This window comes from Oratosquilla oratoria, chromosome 34, assembly GCF_046742065.1.
Source record: "Oratosquilla oratoria isolate Oo_2021 chromosome 34, ASM4674206v1, whole genome shotgun sequence".
In the NCBI taxonomy this organism is placed as follows: Eukaryota; Metazoa; Arthropoda; class Malacostraca; order Stomatopoda; family Squillidae; genus Oratosquilla; species Oratosquilla oratoria.
This window is the reverse complement of record NC_134810.1, coordinates 9,762,544-9,790,196: the sequence shown is the minus strand read 5'-3', so window position 1 is coordinate 9,790,196 and position 27,653 is coordinate 9,762,544. Positions and strand designations below refer to the sequence as shown.

The 27,653-nt window shown below is 40.4% G+C and overlaps 2 protein-coding genes across 5 annotated transcripts in view; both read left to right on the top strand.

The window, feature by feature from the left end:
- The window catches only part of LOC143018050 (uncharacterized), a 35,468-nt gene extending 23,918 nt beyond the window's left edge, over window positions 1-11,550 (top strand). Inside the window, exon 7 of one of the 2 annotated variants that reach the window (XM_076173090.1) lies at window positions 11,506-11,550. In XM_076173090.1, the coding sequence (XP_076029205.1) occupies window positions 11,506-11,526 (21 nt within the window). In that variant the 3' untranslated portion in view covers window positions 11,527-11,550. The remainder of the gene's footprint in view (window positions 1-11,505) is intronic. The other variant, XM_076173089.1, reaches the window with a different exon arrangement.
- LOC143018049 (uncharacterized) overlaps window positions 11,517-27,653 on the top strand; it is a 29,007-nt gene continuing 12,870 nt past the window's right edge. The window contains exons 1-6 of one of the 3 annotated variants that reach the window (XM_076173088.1): window positions 11,517-11,674; window positions 18,761-18,882; window positions 20,921-21,036; window positions 23,720-23,895; window positions 24,712-24,890; window positions 26,675-26,785. In XM_076173088.1, coding sequence (XP_076029203.1) covers window positions 11,620-11,674; window positions 18,761-18,882; window positions 20,921-21,036; window positions 23,720-23,895; window positions 24,712-24,890; window positions 26,675-26,785 — 759 coding nt within the window. In that variant the 5' untranslated portion in view covers window positions 11,517-11,619. Of the gene's footprint in view, window positions 11,675-18,498; window positions 18,653-18,760; window positions 18,883-20,920; window positions 21,037-23,719; window positions 23,896-24,711; window positions 24,891-26,674; window positions 26,786-27,653 lie in introns of those variants that run through there. The other 2 variants (XM_076173087.1, XM_076173086.1) reach the window with 2 other exon arrangements.

Here is a 27,653-nt window from a genome sequence, read left to right as displayed (position 1 = left end):
GAAAACGCTCAATCTGACACACATAGTAAGTTCGTCATATTCACAGACTCTCTGAGCGCACTTCAAACAATTAAGATAGGTAACCATATGGAAAATTTCCTCCTGGGCAAAATCATTAGCACATTGTCGACGACTAACAAGTCCATTATTCTCTCCTGGGTTCCAAGCCACATTGGGATCTTCGGGAATGAGAAAGCGGACACCTTAGCCAAATCTGCCTTAGAAAAAGACACTATTACAGACATACCCCTGGACAAAGGTACCTTCAATTCCATACTAAGAAAACAATTACACACCCACTGGCAACTCCAGTGGAACAACCTTCACATCTTGCACAAACAAAAGGAAAACATAACAGATTGGTCGACATCATACAGAAACAACAGACTCGAGGAAATCGCCATAGCAAGACTGAGGATGAACTCGACCCGCCTCACCCACCTAAACCCATACATAAACGGCGTATTTCCTCCCCAATGCAACACCATACTATCCATAAGACACATACTCCTACACTGCTCAAAGTACAACACACAGCGCAAAGCGCTTATACAATATTGTAAACTTAAAAAAATTCAACTAAGCACTACAAATCTTTTGACCGATGACCGTTTACTTATTGACAAAGTAGTATTTTATTTGCGCACAACAGGACTATTGTGGAAATTATAATGGTAGATTAAAAAGGATCGCAGGTTCACACCAGGCTTAATGACCTCATTATAGGTCGATAGCCTTAAAGAAAAAAAAAAAAAAAAAAAAAAAAAAAAAAAAAAAAAAAAACTAGTGCACACTGAGCCTCGTGCAGCGCTTCGTGAGGCAGTTGGCAGTGTTAAATGTAGCGACTAGTGTCCACACTGCCTGTGGCTATCCAGAATGCTGCAGGGCGTCAGTCACCTCTGAACATTGTCGAGAAAAGGATGTATGTTCTCACTGTCCTGTTCACAGTTCATAATAAGAGACATTTCTGCTTTATTCGCTTCTTATTTTTATCTATTTCTTCTTATTTGTTCATATTCCAAAGTCCACCTTACATTTCACGTTCCAAAGGCAAGGATGCTGCAATGGTAAATCTATAAATACTTAGTTTTGGCGGAATAGGACCAGATAAACAGTAAATGCAAGAGTATTGTTTCTTATCCACTCGGATATAGGTGCCATCCTTGAGAGCTTAGCGCGCGACGTGACTCCGATTCCACGTCAAGATGGACACTGCCCCGTTATGAAATTAGAACCGTCTTGAGTCGAGCAGCGTGTTGCAAAAGTCCACAAAACAACACGCTGGGTAACGTGTTGGCGCTGCACAAGGCTCAGTGTATACGGGTCATATAAATACCACACATGGTCAGGCAGAAAGCAGCTTCACCTATTTCTTGTCTTATACTTCTTGTAAAGTTACTAAACTCGAGACAAAAATCGTTATCAGACCACTGGAAACTATAAGCCAGTCCCGAAATCGGACACATCCACAAGGATTCAAGCACACACACAAACAAGTTTCAACTTGTTTACGATTGGAAAGGTTTCCTTCCTCCCTGACGATAACTTAATTTGTAGTTCTGTGGTGTGTTTTGATTCATCGCTGTCAATATGTTTATAATATATCTTACATTTTGTATTCATTAATTAAGGAATGTTTATTTCTACTTGTTTCTTCTTATTCAAACACACACACACACACACACACACACACACACACACACACACACACACACACACACACACACACACACACACACACACACACACACACACACACACACACATATGTATATATATATATAAATATATATATATATATATACATATATATATATATATATATATATACTCACTATCCGAGTTACGACCTAGATCGGTTCTGACCAACCGGTCGTAAGTCGAAACGGTCGTAACTCGGACCGTATACATTCGAGGTGTATACTCAAGGACATATGATGCAGAGCGTAAATCCAGCTCAAATGTTTCGTTTGTGGCCTCATTGTAGAACATTCTCAGTGTATGCAAAATATCTAATACTCTTTGATTGTTATACTAAATAATAGATTAATGATAATAAATTAATAGGATAGGGTAAAGAAAGAAAATATATTACACAGGATTCTTATTAGAGACCGAAAATACAAATTAAAACAAAGATACAAAATATAAAAAATAGAAAATATGCATGTAAAAAACAAAAAAATTAAAATCCACTTTTTGGTTGCACGTCATCTACACTTTCTTCGTGCGTACGGTCGAGGGAAAGATCAGGCAGTGGGTCTGGCGAGGCACCATGGGGGATCCGTTGGTATCCGTTGGTCGAGGCATAATTAATAAAAAGAGGTTGAAGTAATAAAGGCTTAATAACATTTAAAGTAATTCCCTCAAATGTACATGAAAACAATTACAAGATTCGCTTCTATGCACTGGGCTCAATCGTCGCCTCCCATGCGAAAACGTTCGGACTCTCTTCGCAAGAAAAGAAGGATAATCATAGCATAACGTTATTTCATCAAATAAATATTTTATGCATGGAATAGTACAGTGAGATATATTGTCTTATTGAATATAAGATATTATACTTCAGAACTCCAGGAATATCATAGACTTGGGTTAAAGCTATTTGTATCCATGTTCGTACACTACAGCTTTCGACTTTCGACCAATAGAGAACTCGAACCAGAATGAAAAGTACGAATGCAAGACTACTGTAAACCGACTCTCTGTCTTGGCTTTCGGGGAAGCGTGTATCACCGATCTGGCAAAACTGCCCTTTCTGACCATTCCCACCTGCCCTGATTATCGGTGGGAACTGGGAATCGAAATACGGTATAATATCAATTCCAGTAAAATTATGGTATATGGTAGACATCGTATGGTAGATGGTAAGCACACACTAAATTATGGTAGAAATACTATAATTATGGCAGACAGCGCAACCTTGATGAGATGCTGTGCTGTGCTGCCGTAACTGTCGTGCGGGATGCTGGACGCCACGTGCAAACGTACAGTAAACCAGTAAACTCATAATATGTGCTTGTAGGCATCTGCTGAATGAGGTCGTAAGTACGGGTGGACGTAAGTCGCACAGGTCGTAACTCGGATAGTGAGTGTATATATATTATATATATAATATATGTATATATATATGTGTATATATATATATATGTATATATATATGTATACATATATATATATATATAATATATGTATATATATATATTTGTGTGTGTATGTGTGTGTGTGTGTGTGTGTGTAAAGTCCACTCTTGCCATAGGCTAATTCATAGTGAGTGGATCGTTACAGCGGTGTCATAGAAGCATCGCGACAAAATACAAAACAAGGTAGGAATTTCAGAAATTGTGGACGATATTGAAAGGCTCAAGACACCGCACTACTTGTGGCATTTTAAATTAGCTCATGCGGAGGATAGTTGAGGCTGTGGCCCAAAACTAAAAGAGCAATAATATTAATCCTTTATTGGTACTCTATCGTGTCAAATTTATATCACAGTTCCACATTTGGAGAATCACTGATATTTGGAAATCACAGTAAAGGAGGAGGATAAACACGAAACCTCTAACATGGATCTAGTTTTAAATGAAAATTGTATTGAAAAAAGTTCATAGTTTTGGTATTAAGTTCAGCTGGATAACAGAACACAAATATATACCTCACCTCTTTATGAGGAACACCCTCATATCACACAAAGTCATCCAACATTCTTGGCGTAACATACGATACATCCATGTCATTCAAACAACACGTCACAAAAAAGGGGCAAAATGCACACCTAGACTCAATGTGCCTAAAACACTTGCGGGTACGACATTTGTACACAACGAAGAAACTATAACTAGAATATACAAACACTATAGAAGCCCAATAATGAATTATGCGAGCTCTACATGGAGCCCTAACCTCTTTTAGACACCACAATACCTTAGTGACTATACAGAAGAAAGTCCTCACTACCATTACAGGTTGTACATATACAATACTATTTACATCATCAGACATAAATCCTAAAACTCAATGACCACCATGACATGAGAGGCACACAGACACCGCAACCTCCACAAATACAGCCCACCCACTACACTACATGGCAGAACACCCACGCACACCAAGAAAAGTCAAAACAACACCCAAATATCTACATTGCACCCATCTCCAGTAGCATATCCATAATCATATTGCTTACTGTTTCATCAGCAGTCTGAAGGATAGCGCACTGCTGCATACCTGGCCCCCTGATATCCATTCCTCCGAATCCTCTCTCCCCCGAAAGGACAAAGGCCACCTGGTCAGGCTGCGGCGCGGCCACCATCCAGCCTTTCTAATTCACCATGAGAGGCTGGATGATCACATTGCAGATATCCTCATATCATACAACACGTTATGGAAGACTGCATTGAACATAATTACGCACGCAAACACAGCATACTCCTTAAGGGCCTTGTGGGAAAACACTGTGGCATTCTGCATGGAGACGGGACTCCTCGGCCTGACAGTCTAGGGAAAGACAACAATTTTAGTGAACATCACCCGGATAAAAAAAAAAAAAAAAAAAAAAAAAAAAAAAAAAAAAAAAAAAAAAAAAAAAAAAAAAAAAAAAAAAAAAAGGTGTAATAAGTCGGATTGTGAGCGGTTAGTGTTACATGCCCTTTCTATGAGTAATGTTACGACCTACAACTTTGGAGGTGAGTTCAAGTTCATATGCGCAAGTACGCCAAAGCACGCCAATGAATTATAATTTGTGGAGTAAGATGTTGGCAGATTACCGCCAAACATTGGCTTACGCTGGTATCTCGATAGACATGATTTCATTTCTGTAAATAAATATTGTGTAATGATTAATATATATATATATATATATATATATATATATATATATATATATATATATACATATATATATATATATATATATATATATATATATATATTAAGATAAAACCTTAAACACAATTTTGTTTTGTTCCCTCACATGAACTGTACACCCAACATGGAACCTCACCCTATTTTCAAGAAACACCAGTACATGAATTTTGTCGACATTTTCGAAAAGCATCCGTCATGTGTTGGAATCATCATGGAGCACTAGGTAGGAGCTTGTAGTGGTTACTACAAATGTCCTAGTTAGAAACGGTCAGCCTGGAACGAGTCGTAGGGACAAGGTATGGGAAGTTTTTCATAGTGGGGAGTCAGAACACACCATTTAGTTTGCCGTGGTATGGTTCCCTTGGGCACATTTGGAATGAGTGTTTCCACACTCTGCGCCGACGGCAAGTATGTTCTTATCAGAAGGCACCCGTAAGATCGCAATGATCACCGCGGTTTATTTACCCTTATGCACCCTAGGGATGAACACTGCCGTGTTCGGTGCAAACAGCTTGGTACTCTTCCTTAAAGAAGTTAGGGTATTTATAGTCAATCCCATGACTAATCTGTTGATTAGAAATGATGATGATGGTATTTACAATATTTGTGGCGAAATTCTGGATTCTTGGTCTTTAGTATACAATTATTCAAAATATATTTACAATACATAAATATGCTTCTTACAGGATGTAGAGGGATATGTTTTGTTTTATTTACAAAATAAATTAAGTTGTTACAGTGAACATTGTTATTTATATTAATTAAATTTAGTTGAAATCATGTTTAGTCGAACGCATGTTCTAAGGGGTGACTATTGTTTATCCCGTACTCTGCGATCACGGGTCCTGAAGGGGTAATTACACGTGTTGGCTACAGAACACTACAGAACTCTCCCCCTAGTGACGAGGCAGGAGGAACGATATCTGTTTTTTCTTTGTAGTGTGTTTGTGGTTTGTAGCCCGTGTGTCCGGAGGTGTCGGAAGAGCAACAGGATCTTGTTCGTTTTCCGAGAGGAGGTATGCAGGCTTGGCGCGGTCTATGGAGATGACGTCAGTGGTTCCACGGCGATCGATGGTCAAGTTCTTCCTTGTCCTCTTGACGACTCTATATGGGCCATCGTATGGTTGTTGAAGAGGCTTCTTTACTCCCTCCACGCGAACGAAAACATGTGAGCAGTCTTCGAGGTCCTGGCTCACAAACGCTCTTGTAGGTGAGGTACGCGGTGGCACTGGCTGGAGTTTCTGCATTGTATCTGTAAGATTAGTAGCATAATTTTGAACGCTGCAGGGCTGCGTTATAGGGGCAGATGCAAGAAACTCACCGGGCAGACGGAGTGGAGTGCCATAAAGAAGTTCTGCAGAGGAGTGGCCAAGGTCTTCCTTGAGGGACGTGCGTATACCGAGGAAGACCATTGGAAGCACCGTAGACCAGTTGGTGCGGTCGCGTGCTGTTGCTGCAAGTGAAGCCTTGAGTTGTCGGTGGAAGCGTTCGACGAGTCCGTTGGATTGGGGATGGTAGCTTGCTGTTCTGAAACGCCGGATACCTAGCAAAGACATAACCTTGTTCCATAGATTGGATTCAAATTGGCTACCACGGTCGGATGTGAGGCTGAGTGGTGTACCGAATCTTGAAATCCAGGTGGTTATAAAAGCTTTGGCTACTGTTTCTGTGCTTATGTCAGTAAGCGGGATTGCTTCGGGCCAGCGTGTAAAACGGTCTACACAAGTAAGAATATACCTGAAGCTGTCGGAGAAGGGAAGCGGTCCGACGATGTCGATGTGGACGTGCTCGAGTCGAGTGGAGACTGGGCGAAAGGTACCTGGAGGGGAGATGGTGTGGCGTGTGACCTTGGAAGCTTGGCATTTGACGCAGGTGCGGGTCCAGTGGCGAACGTCTTTGGCGATTCCACTCCAGATGAAGCGTGATGACATCATGTGCTGCGAAGCTCGAATACCTGGGTGGGAGAGGTCATGTAAATGGCGGAACAAGGGATACCTGTGGTTCTCGGGCAAGTAGGGACGGATGGTGTCCGTGGATACATCGGCATAGAGCTCAGTGTTGGTTCCAGGGAGCTGTACCTTCTTCATCTGCAACGCGGGGTTTTCCATCAATCGCTGCAGCTCGGTATCACCAGCTTGGTCTGCAGCGATGGCGGCGTAGTCGATGAGAGAGGTAGAGACTGCAGATATGTTGCCTGAGGGTGTGTCGGCAGGACAGTTATCTTCACCTCGAACAAAACGAATATCTGTGGTGAATTGGGAGATGAAATCTATGTGTCGGAGTTGTCTAGGGGAGTATGTTGTCTTGTTATGAATGAATGTTGTTGTGATTGGTTTGTGGTCGGTGTATATGTGGAATTGTCGTCCTTCGATGAAATACCTGAACCTGTTGACAGCCTTGTAGATGGCTAGGAGTTCCTTGTCGAAGGCGCTGTATTTCTTCTCGGCATTGTTGAGCTTCTTTGAGAAGAAGGCGATGGGTTTCCAGGCATCGTTGATGTATTGCTGCAGAACTGCGCCGACACCTGTGTCTGAAGCATCTGTCGAGATGGAAGTGATGGCATCAGGAATAGGGAAACTAAGGGCGGTAGCATTCCCGAGTGCTTCTTTGGCTGCCATGAAAGCTGCATCAGTTTCGGCGTCCCAGTTGAGTACGATGGAACGTCCCCTCTTGCACGGCTTGATCATGGAGTAGAGCGGTTGGAGCAGTTGAGCGCAGCCTGGAATGAAACGATTATAGAAATTTAACATACCAAGGAATTGCTTGAGTTGGCGCTGTGTTGTAGGTTTCGGGAAACTCTGGATGGCGTCGCAGCGGGATGAGACAGGGGTGACGCCTGAAGGTGTGACGGTGTGTCCTAGAAAGTTGATGGATGACACACCGAACTCAGATTTCTCGAGATTGATGTGGATGCCGTAGTCTTGTAGGCGGGTAAAGACTTGCTTCAGATGGTCTTGGTGTGTGGCTTCGTCAGGGCTGGCGATGAGCACATCGTCGATGTAGGTGAAGCAAAAAGGCAGGCCTCGTAGGACTTCGTCCATGAATCTCTGGAAAGTTTGGGCAGAGTTCTTGAGGCCGAAGGGCATTCGAACGTATTCGAACAAGCCAAAAGGTGTTGTGACAGCTGTTTTGGGGATGTCGGGCGGGTTGACCGGAATATGATGGAAGGCTTTTACAAGATCGATCCGGGAGTATACGCGAGTTCCTGCAAGGTGTGAGGAAAACTCCTGTATGTTGGGAACTGGGTACTTATCCATCACAGTTCGTGAGTTGAGGGCGCGGTAGTCACCGCATGGCCTGCTGTCGCCGTTGCTTTTGGGGACGATGTGGAGAGCTGACGACCAGTTGCTTGAACTTGGACGAATGATACCTTGACGCATGAGGGCTTCCAGTTCTGCCTTGGCTAGCTTGAGGCGTTCCGGAGCCAGACGACGGGCTTTGGCGTAGACTGGAGGTCCCGTAGTCTCTATGTGGTGCACTACGTGGTGTTTCACAGTCGTGGTCGTGGAGTAAGGTTGTGTCAAGGCAGGAAAGTTCCTGAGGAGAGAAGCAAACTTGTTATCGGCACTGATGGTTGAAAGCTGGCTACTTACTCCGGTTGTTGGCCTGGCGTTGGATGACATCGATGTAAGGGGGTCGTGGAGCTTGCGATTTTTAATATCGATCAGGAGATCGAAGTGGGTCAAAAAATCGGCGCCAAGGATGGGTTGGGAAACTGATGCAACGTAGAAGGTCCACTCAAAGGATCGGCGAAGGTTGAGTTCTAGCTGAAGTGTCTTCCTCTTGAAAACGGGTATCTTGGTGCCGTTGGCTGCGTAGAGGGAAGACATCGGCGGCAGTGATTGCTGGCTTGCTGTGGCAGGCAGGACACTGACTTCAGCTGTATCGATGAGGTATGTGGTGTTGGAGAGTGGATCAAATACGAAGAAGAGTTTCGATGTATGTTGGCGAACGCTGTGCGCCGTTAGCGTTCGCCCATCTTGTTTAACGGTGCCGGTGAGAAGGTGCACGGCTGTGTACATTTCCTCGCATCTTGTCCAAAGCGACGATGGTAGATATTAAATTTAGTTGAAATCATGTTTAGTCGAACGCATGTTCTAAGGGGTGACTATTGTTTATCCCGTACTCTGCGATCACGGGTCCTGAAGGGGTAATTACACGTGTTGGCTACAGAACACTACAAGCTAGCCGATTTAGGGACTGTTTTCCAATACTTTATGGGTGGGGTAGTGTTAGGGTCTGTGGTGAATGGTTTTGTATCAAGAGATGTGTTTGTGTGTGTGTGTTCGGGGGTGGGAGAGATGTGCAGCCATAAAGGAATGACACGCGCAATATTTTGTGTTCTCTACCGGAGAGGGGGTCCATTTGATTGGTCCCAGCTGGAGGGGGTCATAGAAAGACTCCCACGGGGAAGGAACAGATCAGGTTGGCTGTCTGTATTATTTGTATTCGTCCGACGTTGGAAGTGCTGTTTGCCCCCAGGCGGTCTAGGACAATGGAGGCATTCCCGAGGAGGTCCCGTAGTGTCTTGAAGTGATCCCTCACTTCACTACAATAGAATATTTCAACATTTGGTAAAACTGTACAATCATTTTAGATTTGCATGGTTTTTTTTTTACTACAAAAGCTATCATGGTTTGTGGCAACATTAATCTCACAAATATGAATAATATCTATGAACACATACAACGGTTTGTTTAATAAAATTGATTCTTATGTTACAAAAATAATAACTTAAGAGGGAACTATAGTAGTGGTGTGTTCCCTCACCATAAACCACCTAACTTTAACCCTTAACCCTAACCAAAATACTTTTTTCATTAAATATAATTTTAAATACTCCCCCTCCTAGGTGTGCGCCCCATTCCCGAAGGTTGGCAAACCCTAGTTTGAAAATACATGCATACACAGACACAAATATCATGTGTACACATTCTTTTGTGTGCGTGTGTATGTGGTTTGGCAATAAATGTCTACAGCTAAAAGGTGAAGAAATGTATCTAGTTTATCATCTTCAGAATATATATGGTTATTGGGGTTTATCTGCAAAAACGTAGGAGTTTGTGAATAAACAATTTCCGCCCGCACTAAGATTAAATGAAAATAACCAATATTTCAACCTTTGGTCAAATTATACAATCATTTTACATATACATGCTTTCTTCTTACAAAAGCTATCATGGTTTGTGGCAACATTAATTTCACAAATGTAGATAATATTTATGGATACATACAATAATTTGTTTAATCATATTGATTCTTAAGTCACAAAAAATATTACGCGACTTAAGGGGATACTACCTAAACCTCCTAACTTTAACCCTTAAAGCTGACCATTTTTTTTTTAAATGAAATATAGTTATCCAAGTACCTGGAGTAATAGGGTATCAGAATATATATGGTTATGGGGGTCTATCTCTAAAACCCTAGGAGGAGTTCGTGATCAAACAAATAAACAATTAGACAGACAGATAGAGGCTACTACTTTATCATAATGTATATCATGAATAACATGTGTCCAGGGACAAAAGGAAAATTGGGGGGGGGGGGTTGACCTAAGGCAGGTTTTCCATGTGGCTTAGTTGATTCTATGCAAGGCGTCGCTGACCTTGAACGTGGCGGGGATCTGGTCTTCTTCTGGCGCCAAGGCACCCTTTCTACACGGGACCGTCCGCCATCTCGTTGCCGTACAGTCCCACAGGAGATGGAACCCACTGATACATTATTTGGATTTTTTTTTTTTTTTTTTTGCTGCAGGTGTAAAATTTCCTGCCCTCTCGGGGCAAGCAGTTTATAAGTGGTGACTGACCCTACGTCCTGACCCGACTTGACCTACGGCGGTGACCTTATTTGGCTTTTCTGACCATCGTCACCACCAGAGTCGGGTCCAGTACCCTCTACCTCCATATGCATACAGTTTGCACCGATACTATAGTCAGCGCAAGGAGAAATGACCGATAAGGCGGGGCTAGGAGATTTCCCGGTGTTGCCACACATGGGCATCCATGGCGAGAACGTGCGTGTGGATGCAATGTTTTCTGAATGCAGTGTGAGGGGGGCGGGGCCAGAGATTAGATGTAGCGGCAACGTCGCTCTCTCTTTTCCATATGCCATGTCTACACTCGAAGAAACGAAACCTTTGTATAGAAAAAATTGCTTTGAATTTTACCCCAGTGGTGGTGTGTGACAAAAATTATAATATAATCATATGTGGCAACATTATAAAATCATAAAATAGAATTATAAAATAAAATAAAATTATGAAATAATTAGATGTGGCACCACAGGGGAACTCCCAGTGCTCCGCCCTAACGGCCAGTTCTCAGTGCAACGGGTATAGCATGCTCGTGGGGTACACAGAGGCACCCTTGGGGAGGACCGAAATATTGAATGTCACAATCCACTCAGAAAGAAGAAGAAGAAGAAGAAGAAGAAGAAGAAGAAGAAGAAGAAGAAGAAGAAGAAGAAGAAGAAGAAGAAGAAGAAGAAGAAATCAGCGACTCGGTGTACCAAGTGCACAGTTACTATAACAATAAATTATTTCCCCATATCTACTACACTACCATGAATGCTTTATGATTATTACTTTATATAATTTTTCTGGTCTTAATCATTATTTTTTTTCTAATTTTATACAAGATTTTTGTAATAAGTTGGTGAAGCTTAATTAAAGTAATCTCACCGGCAACTGGCAACTCTTGATAGTACTACGCAGCAGCTGTTGAAGGTTTGATGCGTCGCTTATGAGCAGTCATGGCTACGAAAGCACGGCAAGCGTCTCTCCCTATCGTCGACATTGGAGATATCAGTTAGTACGGAGTTTACTCCATATAATCCTTGTACTTTTTCAAGTAATTCGTTTTTCCACTGTAAACCTTATACACGAGTATATTTCTAAACTGGTATGGGCTTTTTATTTGGTTTTGGGGTCCTTTAGGATGGAATGCATTTTAGACTATTGTACAAGTGGATCGCATTTGAATGGTCTCGACCTATATTTGATATACTATTTTACGTTACCGCAAGAGATCTATCTATCTATATATCTAATATATATATATATATATATATGTATTATATATATATATATGAATATATATATATATATTTATATATACATATATATCTATATATATATATGTATATATATATACATATTTGCAAATAAACCACTTGAACACGTGATCAGAAATATGCTGGTAACCACTTAAGAAAAAGAAACACAGAAATCCCAAGCGCTTTCGTGTAATTCACATCCTCAGAGGAGAATACAGACAAAAGTACAATACAAAGACAATATAAACGGAAAAGTGTAATACTAGAGGAGGTGACAAGGCGTCATACGAAAAAATATAGGAGAGGTCACAAGGCACCACACGGAAAAATTAGGAGAGGTCACAAGGTCCCACACGGAACCATGCCATTTGTCCACTCTTGGGGTTAACCAAAATCTCCTATACCGAATTGTTTACAAATGTTCTTAATTATGTAATCATCTAATTTATACAAACCATTACTTATGTTCAAATTGACTGACTCAGTTTGTTTGATAAGGCTACTTTCAATGATGTTCCTGTTAACAACAGTATTACATGATAAAATTGACGATGCCTTAGTCCAGTCTATACAATGATTATGATCCCTCATGTGCACAAATAAAGCATTAGAGTCTTGTCCTGTTCTGACACTATATTTATGTTGCTTTATTCTAGTTGAGAGATCTTTACCTGTTTGCCCTACATAAAAATTCCCACAATCTTTACAAGGAACCTTGTATATGCAGCCACATGAATTTTTTGGAGAATTCTTAATAATCAATTTCTTGAATGTGCATGAATTGTTGAAGACTACATTAACATTCCATGTTTTGAGTAAATGAGGAACCTGAGAAAGACTTTCACTAAATGGCATGACTAAAAGATTCTTGGTTTCAAAGGGAGGTGTAGGTTGATTTCTATAAAAAGTTTTCTTGGCTTTTTTGAGAGCGTTATTTATAAAAGTCTTAGGGTACTTTAAGCTTAAACCAATGTTGAAAATATTTTCAAATCCTCATCAATAAATTCCGGGCTGCATATGCGTAGAGCACGTAAGAACATTGAGGAGAACACTGAATATTTGACTTTGTTGTGGTGACCAGAGTAGTAGTGGACATATGACATTACATTAGTAGGTTTCCTATAAATACTGAATTTAAAAATATTGCCTTCTCTATGAATAAGACAATCAAGAAAAGGCAATTTACAATCAATTTCTGATTCTACTGTGAACTTAATAGAAGGAGCTAAGTTATTAAGTGAAACTAAAAATGTGTCCAAATTTTCTGTAGAAGGCCACAGGCATAAAACATCATCTACATATCTGTACCAAACAGCCTGAGATGGTAAAATATTACTTAGTAACCTCTTTTCAAAAAATTCCATATATAGGTTACTTAACACTGGCGAAAGGGGATTACCTATTGTCATACCAAATTTTTGAGTGTAATATTCACCATGAAATTCAAACTTGCAATCCTTGATACATAACTTGATGAGTTCTATACAAACCAAAGGTGAAATCGGTAAAGACAACTCATCTATGGTCTCCGTGAGATATACAATCAAATCATCAATTGGGACTTTCGTAAATAAAGAAGTTATATCAAAACTTACAAGTTTGAAATCGAAATCAATATTTAGATTATTAAGTTTCTCAACTAGGTCCACATTATTCTTAATATTTGAATTTGAAATGTTACCAACTAAGGGGTTTTGTAAAGACACAAGCCATTTGGACAGCTTATACGAGACTGACCCGGTTGAACTAATGATAGGTCTTACTGGGTTGTTTGGCTTATGTGTCTTGATGAGTCCGTACATATATGGAAGAGAAGGTGAGATGGAAGAAAATTGCTATATCAAAAAATCTTCCCCTTTTAACAACAACTTCATTTTTTTGTTAAACTGAGTATTAACAATATTTAGGGGATTATTCCTAAGTTTAACATAAATATTAAGAATAATGTGGACCTAAGACTTTTAATAAATAACGCTCTCAAAAAAAAAGCCAAGAAAACTTTTTATAGAAATCAGCCTACACCTCCCTTTGAAACCAAGAATCTTTTAGTCATGCCATTTAGTGAAAGTCTTTCTCAGGTTCCTCATTTACTCAAAACATGGAATGTTAATGTAGTCTTCAACAATTCATGCACATTCAAGAAATTGATTATTAAGAATTCTCCAAAAAATTCATGTGGCTGCATATACAAGGTTCCTTGTAAAGATTGTGGGAATTTTTATGTAGGGCAAACAGGTAAAGATCTCTCAACTAGAATAAAGCAACATAAATATAGTGTCAGAACAGGACAAGACTCTAATGCTTTATTTGTGCACATGAGGGATCATAATCATTGTATAGACTGGACTAAGGCATCGTCAATTTTATCATGTAATACTGTTGTTAACAGGAACATCATTGAAAGTAGCCTTATCAAACAAACTGAGTCAGTCAATTTGAACATAAGTAATGGTTTGTATAAATTAGATGATTACATAATTAAGAACATTTGTAAACAATTCGGTATAGGAGATTTTGGTTAACCCCAAGAGTGGACAAATGGCATGGTTCCGTGTGGGACCTTGTGACCTCTCCTAATTTTTCCGTGTGGTGCCTTGTGACCTCTCCTATATTTTTTCGTATGACGCCTTGTCACCTCCTCTAGTATTACACTTTTCCGTTTATATTGTCTTTGTATTGTACTTTTGTCTGTATTCTCCTCTGAGGATGTGAATTACACGAAAGCGCTTGGGATTTCTGTGTTTCTTTTTCTTAAGTGGTTACAAGAATATATATATATATATATATATATATATATATATATATATATATATATATATATATATATGACAGGGTAGATAGGAAGGCACTGTGGGAGGTACTGCAGATATATGGGATAGGAGGAAAGCTGTTAAGAGCAGTCAAGAGTTTTTACGAGAGTAGTAGAGCTTGTGTTAGGATTAGAAATGGAGAGAGTGAATGTTTTGAGGTAAAGGTGGGACTTCGTCAGGGATGTGTTATGTCACCCTGGCTGTTCAATCTTTACATGGATGGGGTGGTGCGAGAGGTGAATGCAAGGGTAGTGGGTCAGGGGTTGGAGATGATTAAAGAAAATGGAGAAGAGTGGGAGGTGAGCCAGTTGTTGTTTGCTGACGACACTGCACTTGTAGCAGGATCAGAGGAGGGATTGAGGAAGTTAGTGACAGAGTTTGAGAAGGTGTGTGAAAGAGGGAAGCTGAAGATAAATGTGGGTAAAAGTAAGGTGATGAGATGTACAAAGGGAGAGAGTGACAGCAGGCTGGAGGTGAGCATTAAGGGTGAAAGACTGGAGGAAGTGGATAGTTTTAGATATTTGGGTCCAAATGTGGCAGGAAAGGGAGGAGTGGGGGTGGAGGTAGAATGTAGATTGAGAGAAGCGAGTAAATGCCTTGGTGGATTAAAAAGTGTAATGAGAAATAGACATCGGGGAATGGATGATAAGAGGAGGTTATATGAAGGAGTGATTGTACCAAGAGCATTGTACGGGGCAGAAACATGGAACATGAGAGAGGAAGAGAGAAGGAGTTTGAATGTGTTTGAGATGAAATGTCTGAGAAGTATGATGGGGGTTACTAGGCTAGATAGAGTAAGAAATGAGGAGGTGAGGAGGAGAACAGGGATGGAAAGGGAACTGGGAGATAGGGTTGATGAAAGGGTATTAGGATGGTTTGGACACATGGAAAGAATGAGTGAAGAAAGATTAGTAAAAGAAGTATGGAAGGCAGAGGTGGAAGGAGTGAATATGCGGGGGCGTCCTAGGATGAGATGGATGGATGGGGTGAGACGGGCATTACAAAAGAGAGGAATGTCTGTGGAGGAAGGACGGGAGAGGACAGAAGATAGGGGTGAATGGAGAGGGGTTGTGTATAGATGATACTATGATGCATGAGGGGGAGTGGGTGGGGGGGTATATGTGAGAAGATGATTGACGCAGCCCGAAGGGATTTCTCCCCGTCTTCTCCTTTTCTGCATGAGGGGACGGAGAGGGGGGTCGCCGAATTTATGAAACGGCCTTGCTGTGGATGCACTGTGACTTGCGACACTGCTTCTGACCCAGGGCAGTGGACAGGATGCAGGGATGACCCGTCATCCAGGAGGTGTCAAGATAAGAGGGAGGGAGGAGGGTGGAGGGGAGTGGAATATATAGGAAATGGAATGGGTGGGAGTGGTTTCTATGCCTTTTTCTTTTTGGCTACCCCCCATGTAGGGGAAAAAAGCCTTTGGTATATGTATGTATGTACATATAATCAGAAAAGTGTCATCAAGAAATCGGCGTAGACAATAACAGCATTGTCTAATTTTTAAGATCATATACGTCACTGCTCGTTCCGCAACATACCTCAGTTTACGAGCAGGCGCAGATCCAGGAATGTTATTTGAGGGGCGGGGGGCGAACCGATAAGGCGATAACCGATACTTGAAACACGTCGATATCTTAACCCCAAGAATAATGCTGTTGGCTTGGAGATTGGTCCAGAAACCTAAGTCTGTTTTGCTTGTAATTGTATGTAAAATCATATATAATTCACAAATATAATTCAAATAATAAATTCGCACTAAAAAGTGTTTATCCAAGGAGAATCAAACTCGATATGAGTGTATCATACTCGGGGCGTTGGGGGTGGGGGTGTGTGTGGCTTGTATCCTGGTCTGTTTACGAGTGCCATATTAGTAAATCTTTATTTACACGCATTATAAGACCGAGACGATTCACAGCGATGCGTACTACCAAAAGAATTCCATATCTAGCAATGGAAATGTGGCCTTGCTATCAGTGTATATATCATAAACAAGTTCTATGTTCCAACACACTGATAAGATGAACGACAGCTCCTGTTATCGGAGAAAAGAAAAACATGTTGTACGAAGATAAATGTATTACGATCACTGTCTGTGATCCTCTTCACGCTGAAGGAAATCACAGAGAGCGATTGTAACATAAGTATCTTCTCACAACATTCTTTCCTCCGACAGTGGGATCTACAGTTCATATACCATAAGGTTTCATGTGAGATCTTAAACAATGAAAGACTTTCCACGATGCAGAATGGTGGCCCCTTTGGTTCACTTCCTGAAGCATCGGTATTAGCCACTGTAGATGTAAAATTAACTACAGCAACTGCCACAAGGTTGCCCCAAAGTGAACTATACAATTCCTGTAGAGAAGATCGTGGTTATATTTGGCGAACGCGAGTATGCTCGTACACTCTCCAATTCTCGTGCTCCATTTTCGCGAGTCAAACTTATAAGCACTTAAAACAAGTTTTCATGATACAAATATGAATAATACTTTGATATGGGATAGGTAGACCCCCCTTTTTTCAAGGGTTTATTATTTCCCGCACGTCAGTTCCTTTATTTAATCGGAAAACCGTGTTAACGGTATAGCGTTTCGTGGTCATGAAAAAAAAAAAAAATAAATAAATAAATAAATAAATGCATATGGCCCAAGAAGGCGAGAAGCGTACACCAGAAGGCGCGTCGTTGTAGCCCACGCCATCACCTTTGTCCTTTTATGCGCCTGGTAACTGTCATTAGTGGGCATCGGAGAAGAATGCGGGATTCGAATCAGCAACCAGGAAGATACGAGACTCGCATGCTTCCAATATCTGGGTTAACTAGTGGTGCGGAAATATTCCGATAAAGAAAACACAAAATAATTTAAGTGTAAAGCTAGTCCTACATGATTGATATTATTTATATAATATATTGATTCAGTTTTATTGTGCAATATTTGTCCCCCCCTACATGGCTCCATATTATTGCATAATATCGTCAGTCGAGCGAAGGTTATCGGAGAGGCATGACGGTCATTGATGTTGCTTTAATCGGAGTTGCAATATCCCGCTGAGCTATCCTTTTCTCTGTCACTGTAGTCTTTACTTTTGACCTGCCACAGTACAGCTGTATGATTTGTAGTAGGAATTGTCGCTCATCCTTCTATTGTACACACTCACACACGCACACACACACACACACACACACACACACACACACACACACACACACACACACACACACACACACACACACACACACACACACACACACACACACACACACATACACACACACACACACACACATACACACACACACACACACACACACACACACACACACACACACACACACACACACACACACACACACACACACACACACACACACACACACACACACACACACACACACACACACACACACACACACACACACACACACACACACACACACACACACACACACAGAGAGAGAAAGAGATAAACGCACATACAGGTGGGCAAGGAGCTGGATGCAACATATACGAGCTCCGAGCTCTCAACCGGGAGGGTAGTAGCTGTCGATTACGAGCTCAACACGTGATCCAAGACCATGGTGAATCACACACGCGCACACACACACCATCAGAGCGCCGAGGACTGACAAGAACAGCGCCATTCCGTTCATAATGCATACCTTTAAGATTGTTATTACTTATTATCCCGAAGGGATTTCTCCCCCTCTTTTTATTTTCCTCGTGAGGGGAATGAGAGGGGGGGGGTCGCCGATTAAATGAAGCAGCCTTGCTGTGGATGTGCTGTGTCTTGCTGCTTTGCCTCTGACCCAGGGCAGTGGGCAAGATGCAGGGATGACCCGTCATCCAAGAGGACCCAAGAAAAGAGGAAGGGAAGGATGGTGAATGAGAGTGGAACATGTGGAGATGAAATGGGTGAGAGTGGATTTATGCCTTTGACTTTGGCTACCTCCTTTGTAAAGGATAAAAAGCTGTTGATATGTATATGTCTTATAATTATTTATCATTCACGGGTTTCTGCAGAAGTCGGTAAAGATGAAGAACCCAGCCTGGAGGATTACCGAAGAATCGGGGACCAACTGGCTAAGCCCTTCACTGACCTTGGCGTCGTCTACATCTCCAACCACGGCATTCCAGAGGAAGAGGTAAGTTGATGGCCATCTTACTAAGCCTAAGCCCAAACTGAGACGCAGGCGACACAGCCAACGCAGCACAAAGCAAAGGCAGACTTCCTAGTTTGAACTTCTCTCTCTCTTGAAATGCTTCTAGATGTACTATTTCAGCAGAGTTCAAAATATGCTTTAGTTTAGCAGCACGGAGGCAGCCTTTGCTGTCTTGCGTCGCCTGTGTCTCAGTTTTCGTTTAGCCCTATGAATGATTACATGGATGTCATTTCAACTTTAAGTGCAGCAATACTCACGCCATGCTAAACATGACAGAAATGTTTTCCTCAACACAAAATAACCCATTTGTCATGTTTCGGAAATGAGAGCTTAGACTATCGTTTGTTGTTGATACGGGGCTAGTTATCTTAGTAGCAGCTAGTGATTGCTGCAAGATAACTTATGGTGGGGGCACGATGCTTGCCTTTGCTACTTCGTTCAAGTCAAAACGACTTTAGTTACAATATTCTAGACTTTCGTAAGAACATCTCAACAATGTGTCTGACATTCGTGTAGGTTTAACTTCTTAGTTCATCATTGAGCTACTCACTATATGACGCTAGAGTAACTTGACAATTGAAAAATAAAAAACAACAACAACAAAATATCGTAACCGAAGTTGTTTCTTAGACGAAATAGCAAGAGCAAGTAGTCTGCCAGGGAGAAATGCCAACAAGTGTGCAGCCACCTTTACCCGTGAGCAAGTAAGTGTTGGCGCTAGAAGAGTTTAGAACCAAGTTGACAAACTTTCTGTTGACATGGTGAAGTAGAAGGGTAGTTTGCAAGTCGCTACCAGTAGCGGCTACTAAACTCGCTCCATGTCAACGAAGCTAGAATCGACAATGCTTAACATGTGATATAGAGTATATACAAGGAATGCCTACAATCTTACAACACAAGTAACATCTTGGGTCGCGAATGTACAGGAATTCGCAGAGGTTGTGATGTAAGTGGACAGTATGAATACTCAGCCTGAAATGTTTACTAACCGGGAGTAGGACAAGCTGTAGCAAGGTCATGCCTTGAAGATTCGTTTTCTGTAGAGTTCGCGCACCATAAGTCAATTTCTTAATATTGTCATCCCGCTGTAAATGGAATTATGGAAATATAACATTATCAATACTGTTACGTCTCTCATATCTACGTGTAAATGTCAGTAAATGATAGCATTATTATTCCATAAAGTATAAATCGTAATACGTAAGCAAATGTATTCGTGGTGATGATAAATGTAATGTATATCCCTCTTGCATAAGGAATTATGTCCCGCTGCCAATACAGCAGCTTTGGTCGAGTATAGTCGCATTATTATTTCCAATAAACAGTCCCGAGACAATTGAAGTATAAATAATTATTTTCTCTCTCTCACGTGTATCTACACCAAATGTAGTGACATAACATTACAAAGCCACTTGGTCTCTATGTATGCAGTTCTTTTAATTGGTATTGTGACATTTGACAAGATTTACTTTGTGCCAAAGGGTTAACAGCAATTGCCGCCTCGTACATAAGAACACAAGAATAAAGGAAACTGCAAGACACCATAAGGCCTACACCAGGCAGTTCCCTCTTATAAGGGAGATAAAGCTCTTGGTGTATATATATATATATATATATATATATATATATGTATATATATATATATATATATATATATATATATATATATGTATAGATATGTGTGTGTGTGTGTGTGTGTGTGTGTGTGTGTGTATGTATATGTGTTTATATATATATATATATATATATATATATATATATATTTATATATATATATATATGTATATATGAGGGTAAAATGGCAGGGCCACCATTTTTTTTTTTTTTTTTTTTAGGTTTACCTATGTTTTTTATTATCTTTCTCTTTGTTTTGTGGCATGATTCTGTTCTCACGTATAAAGAAATAATCTCTGTATATTACGGTGCCCGTTCTCATCGCATAAACCGAAAATATCCTGAATTACTTTAGGCGTTGTCATTTTTTCTACAAGAGTATGATAATGTTGTTCTCTTAAAACAGATAGGTAAAGCAATCAGGACAGCTCTGCACTTCTTTTCGCTTCCAAAATCTACCAAGATGAAGTACTTGCGCTTGCCTGGAAGTAAATGTGGATACGTCGAGGTGGGCAAAGAAAAGTAAGCAATGCTTTCTTTTGAGGCTTTGTGGCAAATATATCACGCCACCTTCCATTGGTGCATAAGTTTTTGGCTGGCCAAGTAGCACCAAGAGCAAATCAAAGGCAAATATCAAACTATGTGATATTTACCTGCCATCTATTTTATTTTCTTTGATTTTATTTCATCGATTTTTCATAATTTATTTGTTTATTTTAATATTCATTTATTGTAAATTGTTATTTTTCTGTTTGTTTATTAATTGTCATTATATTTATTCAATTCATTTATCTACTTTTTTCCGCATCCGACCTAGTTATGGACCAGAAGTTCTCTTGTCGGTATGCTCTTCTTGTTTAATCCTTTGTATGGTGACAAAGAGAATGAAAAACTCACATACCTTATAAACAAATCTGCATGCTCACCTCTATACCAGGGGTTGCCAAACTTTTCAGCTCATCGACCCCCCCCAATAAAGTTTAAGATTTTCTATAGACCCCCAAACTATTAATTTACGAATTATGTCAGTTTATTATCATTATTGGTGTTATTGTTGTTATTAATGCTAGTGATATTATTATCATTATACATACATATGCCAAAGGCTTTTTCCCCCTTACAAGGGAGGTAGCCAAAAAGAAAAAGGCATAAAAACCATTCCCACCCACTCCATCCCTAATAAACTCCACTCCCCTCCATCCTCCCTCTTATCTTGGCACCTCCTGGATGACGGGTCGTCCATGCATCTTGTCCACTACCCTGGGTCAGAGGCAGTGTCGCAAGACACAGCACATCCACAGCAAGGCCGCTTCATGAAATCGGTGACCTCCCCTCTCCGTCCCCTCATGCAGAAAAGAAGATGGGGAGAAATTCCATTCAGGCTACGTCAAAATTTGCTCACACATACTACCTCACCCCCCATCCCCCCATCCATTCCTCCTCATGCATTACAACATCATCCATACACAACCATTCTCCATTCACCCCTGTCTTCTGTCCTCTCCCGTCCTTCCTCAATAGATATTCCCCTATTCCCCAAAGCCCCTGTCACCCCATCCATCCATCTCATCCTAGGTCGCCCCCTCATGTTCACTCCCCACACATCTGCCTTCTATACCTCTTTTACTGGTCTTTCTTCACTCATTCTTTCCATGTGTCCAAACCATCCCAATACTCTTTCATCCACCCTATCTCCCAACTCTCTTCTTATTATCATTATAATTTTAGTTATCAATAGTGTTATTATCATCATTATGATTGTTATAATTTTGGTTGTTGATATTACTGTTTTAATTTTTTACTGTAGTTGTTGTTTGGTCTCATAAATCACTTATGGTAATTCTAAAGTACCACAGTCACAGTTTTCGTGTTTGTGAATTTTACCTATTCCATTCGTTTATCTTCATTTATTTATTCATTTATTTTTATTTTGATCCTTTATATATAAAAGGGCCAAATGGCAACATTCATCATGGCGACGGCGTTCCAATAATGATACAGACACTTTCACATATACATAAACATGTTTTAGAATAAGTATTTATAATTTACCAATGGCTTTAAGAGTGATATCATATATTCTTTATTGTATTACTATAGTATTCAAACCAATGATATTACACAAGCTCGTCAATTTGATGTTCATTCACGATATGGGTGTGTGTGAGATTCTTCCTACATACACAGAATTGGGAGGATTTTTGACTCAGAGTGAACTGACATGGTTTTTCTTTAAGTTTAGATATTGGTTGGTTGATCATTCTCACTCTTTCAGTACGGGAAGAGAACAGGATCATTTCTTTAATTTAAAAGAGTGCCTTTCGACCCCATAGTAATTTACTGACCCCTTTCGACCCCCTAGCAATCTACATACTCCTTTCGACCCCTGGGATGGTCTCATCGACCCCATAGCAATCTACTGACCCCCTTTCGACCCCTTGGCTATTTGTCGACCCCTTGGATGGTCTCATCGACCCCTGGGGGTCGATACCGACCACTTTGGGAACCCCTGATCTATACAAATCCCAGGAATGATTGCTCATTTGAGCCTTCAAGTGAACAGCAAAACTTGCTGCTGGTCCTTCCCAGTCTGATATTCACTTTTCCCAGTAGCAAGAGTTAGCAGCATGCTACTCTCTTTGGATAACAAAAGTAGCATGCTGGCGGGAAAGGCCTGGTGTGCCACCATGTGTATGCACCGCCAGTTCACAAATCGCTTGTTTGCGAAAACGTCGTCATAACTCAAAAAACTGAATTTTTTAGTTATCTATACAGACATATTCATCTTCAAACACGGATTTTTTTTGGTAATAGTGTCATATCTGTAGCTCAAAAATTGACCGCTAGGGAGTGCTAAATGTCCCAACGACATAACCTTACATGTTCCAACTTGTTCCAACAAATATTTTAGACTTAGTAAAGATTATGATTGTTTCAACTTCTATAAACTTTAGAGGCGCATTTGATGCTCCAAATTTTTTTCCACCTATGGTGTTTGAGGGCTTTTTATAATATTGAGAGCGTTTTGAAACTTTAAAATGCCTCTCCTGAAAAATTCTATATTTTGAGTTATGACGACGTTTTCGCAAACAAGCGAAATATGTAGCTTCTACTGACCTATATGGAACAAGTTTCAAAAGCATGATAATATATTACGTCAATTTAACCAAGATTAAGGCTCAGTTTTATGTACAAACACTTGCAGAGTAGACCTAAAGGGTCTTTTAACAGAAATGTATGAGGCCTTCAACTGCACAACAAGAGGAGACGGTGCGTGGCCTGACGACGAGCTCCCGCATTTGAGAAAAAACATGAATAGTTTCTTTGATATTTGCAGACAACTATCAATAAGGATTATGAGGTGCATGTCGGCGACTTTAGGTAAGCAAGATGAAAAAGTATTTACGTGTGATACTTTAGCCAGCCAACCACAGAGTCCGACTCAGAGACAGACAGACAGACAGACAGACAGACAGACAGACAGACAGACAGACAGACAGACAGACAGACAGACAGACAGACACACACACACACAGACACACACACACACACACACACACACACACACACACACACACACACACACACACACACACACACACACACACACACACACACACACACACACACACACACACACACACACACACACACACACACACACACACACACACACACACACACACACACACACACACACACACACACACACTCTCGCCCGATTCTCTGGGTAAAGGCTTCCCTTCCCTTACCCCACACACGCTTGCCACGTAAACTCCTATTAATGTAGATGATCAATCCCGGACGTCGCGAGCTTCAATCGCAGGTCTACTAAGCGTGAATCCCGCTCACTGTATTTCGCCACACTGAACGTACAAAACGATCGACAACTTGATGTACGTTTGGTACGTTCAGTGTGGCGAGATGGTAGCGAGTGGGATTTACGCTCGGTGAACCTGCGATCAAAGCTCGCGACGGCCGGGTTTGATTATTTGAATTACATCGCTGCTACTAACGTTTCGTTCCATAAAGCTTTTAAGGTGTAAAGTTGGTAGGAAAATCCGTCGCGTTTTGCCTATGTGCTCGGACAGAAGACGAGCCATGGGGATTACACCTGAGACTTCAGTAGGTTTGACAACTATCATGTCACAATAGCACTTGCTCACATTACATTAAGTATTGTTTCTAATTTGGAAGGTGTTGATATCGACTACTTCTCCAAGTATCACAGCTTCAGACCCGAGACCAACGAGAGCTATTTAAGTTTTATACACTATCCACCAGTTCCTCTGAAGGAGGAAGTCACCCGAATGGGAGCCCACACCGACTACCATACATTTACGTTCTTGTTTCTGGACGACGTGAGAGGTTTGCAGGTAAGAGCTATAAAACCTACTGAATGGAGTTGACACTGACACTAAAATCTCGTTGACACGGGGCTAGTTTATTAGCCGCTAGTGCAAGCGACTTGTAAACTACCCCTCTACTTGTCCAATGTCAACCGTGGATGTGCGGTTTGGGAAAGTCTGAGGAAAAGATCAGTACCTCGGATTATGTGGACGTAGATTTTCACTTTGTGCCTTTTAGTAGTTCCTGTTTCAGTCATTTACCGATTTCATATAAGAACATATGAATAAAGGAGACTGTAAAAGACCATAAGGCTTACATCACATAGTTCCATGTCCATTACCACCTGTCATCCCCATCCATAAATTTGTCTTACTTTTTCTTAAAATAACTGATAGTTTCAGCGGTCACTACTTGATTACTAAGTCTATTTCATTCGTTGACCACTCTATTGGTAAAACAGTTCTTGTCTGTCTACTTTTTAAATCTAAATTTGTCCTATCCAAATCCATTACGGCAAGTCCCGCGATGTTGTCTTAATATGATAAACTTGTTTGCTAATTTTTTCTTCTGAATCTATTATGACATCCTCGTCGTTTTTAATTGGGTCTATCCTTTCCTTATTTTTTGTTCTGTAGCAATGAAAGAAGCCCTTTGGTTTGGATCTCGCTTGTCTGGCAACCTTAATTTTGTAGTTACGTTTCACTGTTCGTGTGTTCTTTTTAACCAGTCTAGCCATATCGTTATATTTAGATCTAAAGTGTGTTTCTCTGTTTTTATTCTGGTGTAAAGCCTTCTTCTTATTCTGATTTCGATTTTCAGCCTATCTGTCATCCATTTGGGAATATTAATATTGGACCTTATTGTTTTGAAGGGAATCTATGTATTTTGTGCATTCAAAATCAAAGCTGTCAGGTTACTGTACGTTTCATCCAGATTGCTGACCGTGCTCTTGACCTCACGCTTGTGAGTGACCTGACCCAAGGTACGCATATTACCCTCCGTGACGCGACACTTGACCGCTAATGGCGTCCGGGGTGACCATGTATCTTAACCTGTCATAGTTTTCTGGGTTGGTCTCTTAAGTGACCAGTTGTCCTAGATATTTTCTCATCTAATCAAAATTGTCTCTCCTGAAGTCAGGCACTAGAAGGTTACCGTGCTCTTTAAATCTTCCCATATGATATTAAATCTTATTTCTTTTTGATGGGTAGAGCCTAGCCTATCTCTCATTTTTACGATTCTCGTTAGGTCCTCATATTTAGTTAGTAGTAAGTCCAGAGAATTCTCTCCTCTCGTAGGATCAGTAATAATTTGTTTTAGGAAATTATTTTGTACCATATCTGAAAAAAAAGTTTTCTAATATCCCAAGATTTTTTCAATCAATGTTTCTACTGTTAAAATCACCCATGATCACAACATTTTTATACTGGGACGCCCTGTGAATTTCTTGAATCAGGGAATCGGTCTGCTCAATGCTGATGTTAAGAGGTCTATATAGGATGCCAATAATATATTTCTTATTCTTGCCTGTAATTTCCTCTCAAATAGATTTCATAATTTACTCTTGGTTAATCGAGTTGTTGATAATACAGTAACCTGTTTTTTTTTTTTGACGAAAAGTGTTTCTCCTCCCCCACTCCTGCCTACCCAATCCTTGTGAAAAACTATTTCCTTCTGTCTCAATTTCTGGAAGGAAATATCTAACCAAAATATTGATCCAGGATTCAATACTATCTATAATGGTAAATCTATCCATACATGCTTTGCCCACTCGGCAGCAGGCCATTAATCTAAGCAATCGCAATTACAGATCAAGGACCGGCAAGGAGAATGGCTTGATGTGGTGTCCATCCCGGGTGCAATTCTTATCAATATTGCTGATTTGATGAAGTGCTGGACTGGTGACACTTGGAGAGCCGTGGTAAGGTCACAACTTTACTTTAAGAATGGAGCCCGAATGAATTGACTGGGGATAGAATATGTTGTTGCGTTTACCTTTAAGGTAATGAATATTAATATTATGAATATTACTTAGCTGGCATTAGTGATGTTACAGGAAAATATGGTGAACTGGAAAATTTACCGGTACAGTATACGTACTGTTCATCAGTCGTGGGATTCAGCCGATTCTTACCAGTTCGTACGAACCTCCTTCTGGGAATTTCATGAGTTCCGTAAACTGGTAATTAAAAATTGGCTTATGCAGGCTATATTGGGCCTGTATTGTGCCAACCTGGCATACTTTTAGTTAGAGAACCTGTTGCTATTGTTTTCAATCCCACCACTGCTATACATGTATGTGCTCTGTCTCATTGCTTCTTCTTGGAGACAAATTTGTCTCTAGATCTTTTAAATCTGCACCCGAGCAAATGTAAATAGCAGACAAATGAAACAAAAATATTTCAATTTTTTATATTATCGTCAATAAGAACACAAAGCTGAGATCACACTCGATGAATTAAGGGAGTACATATTTCCATTATACAAAAATATATTCACGTAAAGGTTGACCTAGTAACGAGTTGAACTCTTAAGTGCGACTTCGTAGGCACAGAAGAAAGTGGCGTGACCTACGGGAATGAAAATAAACGACGAAATAGATGCTCTATGTAATAAATGGAATACAAGGACAGTGAATTAACACAATGAGGAAAATACATCCCAACTAAAAAAGGTTTCTCATGGGAATATTAAAAACTAATTGATTAAACATAACTTGTAAGTCATAAATAATGGAAAGGTTAGGTCTAAACAATATAAAACACACTAGAACACTACACATGAAACAT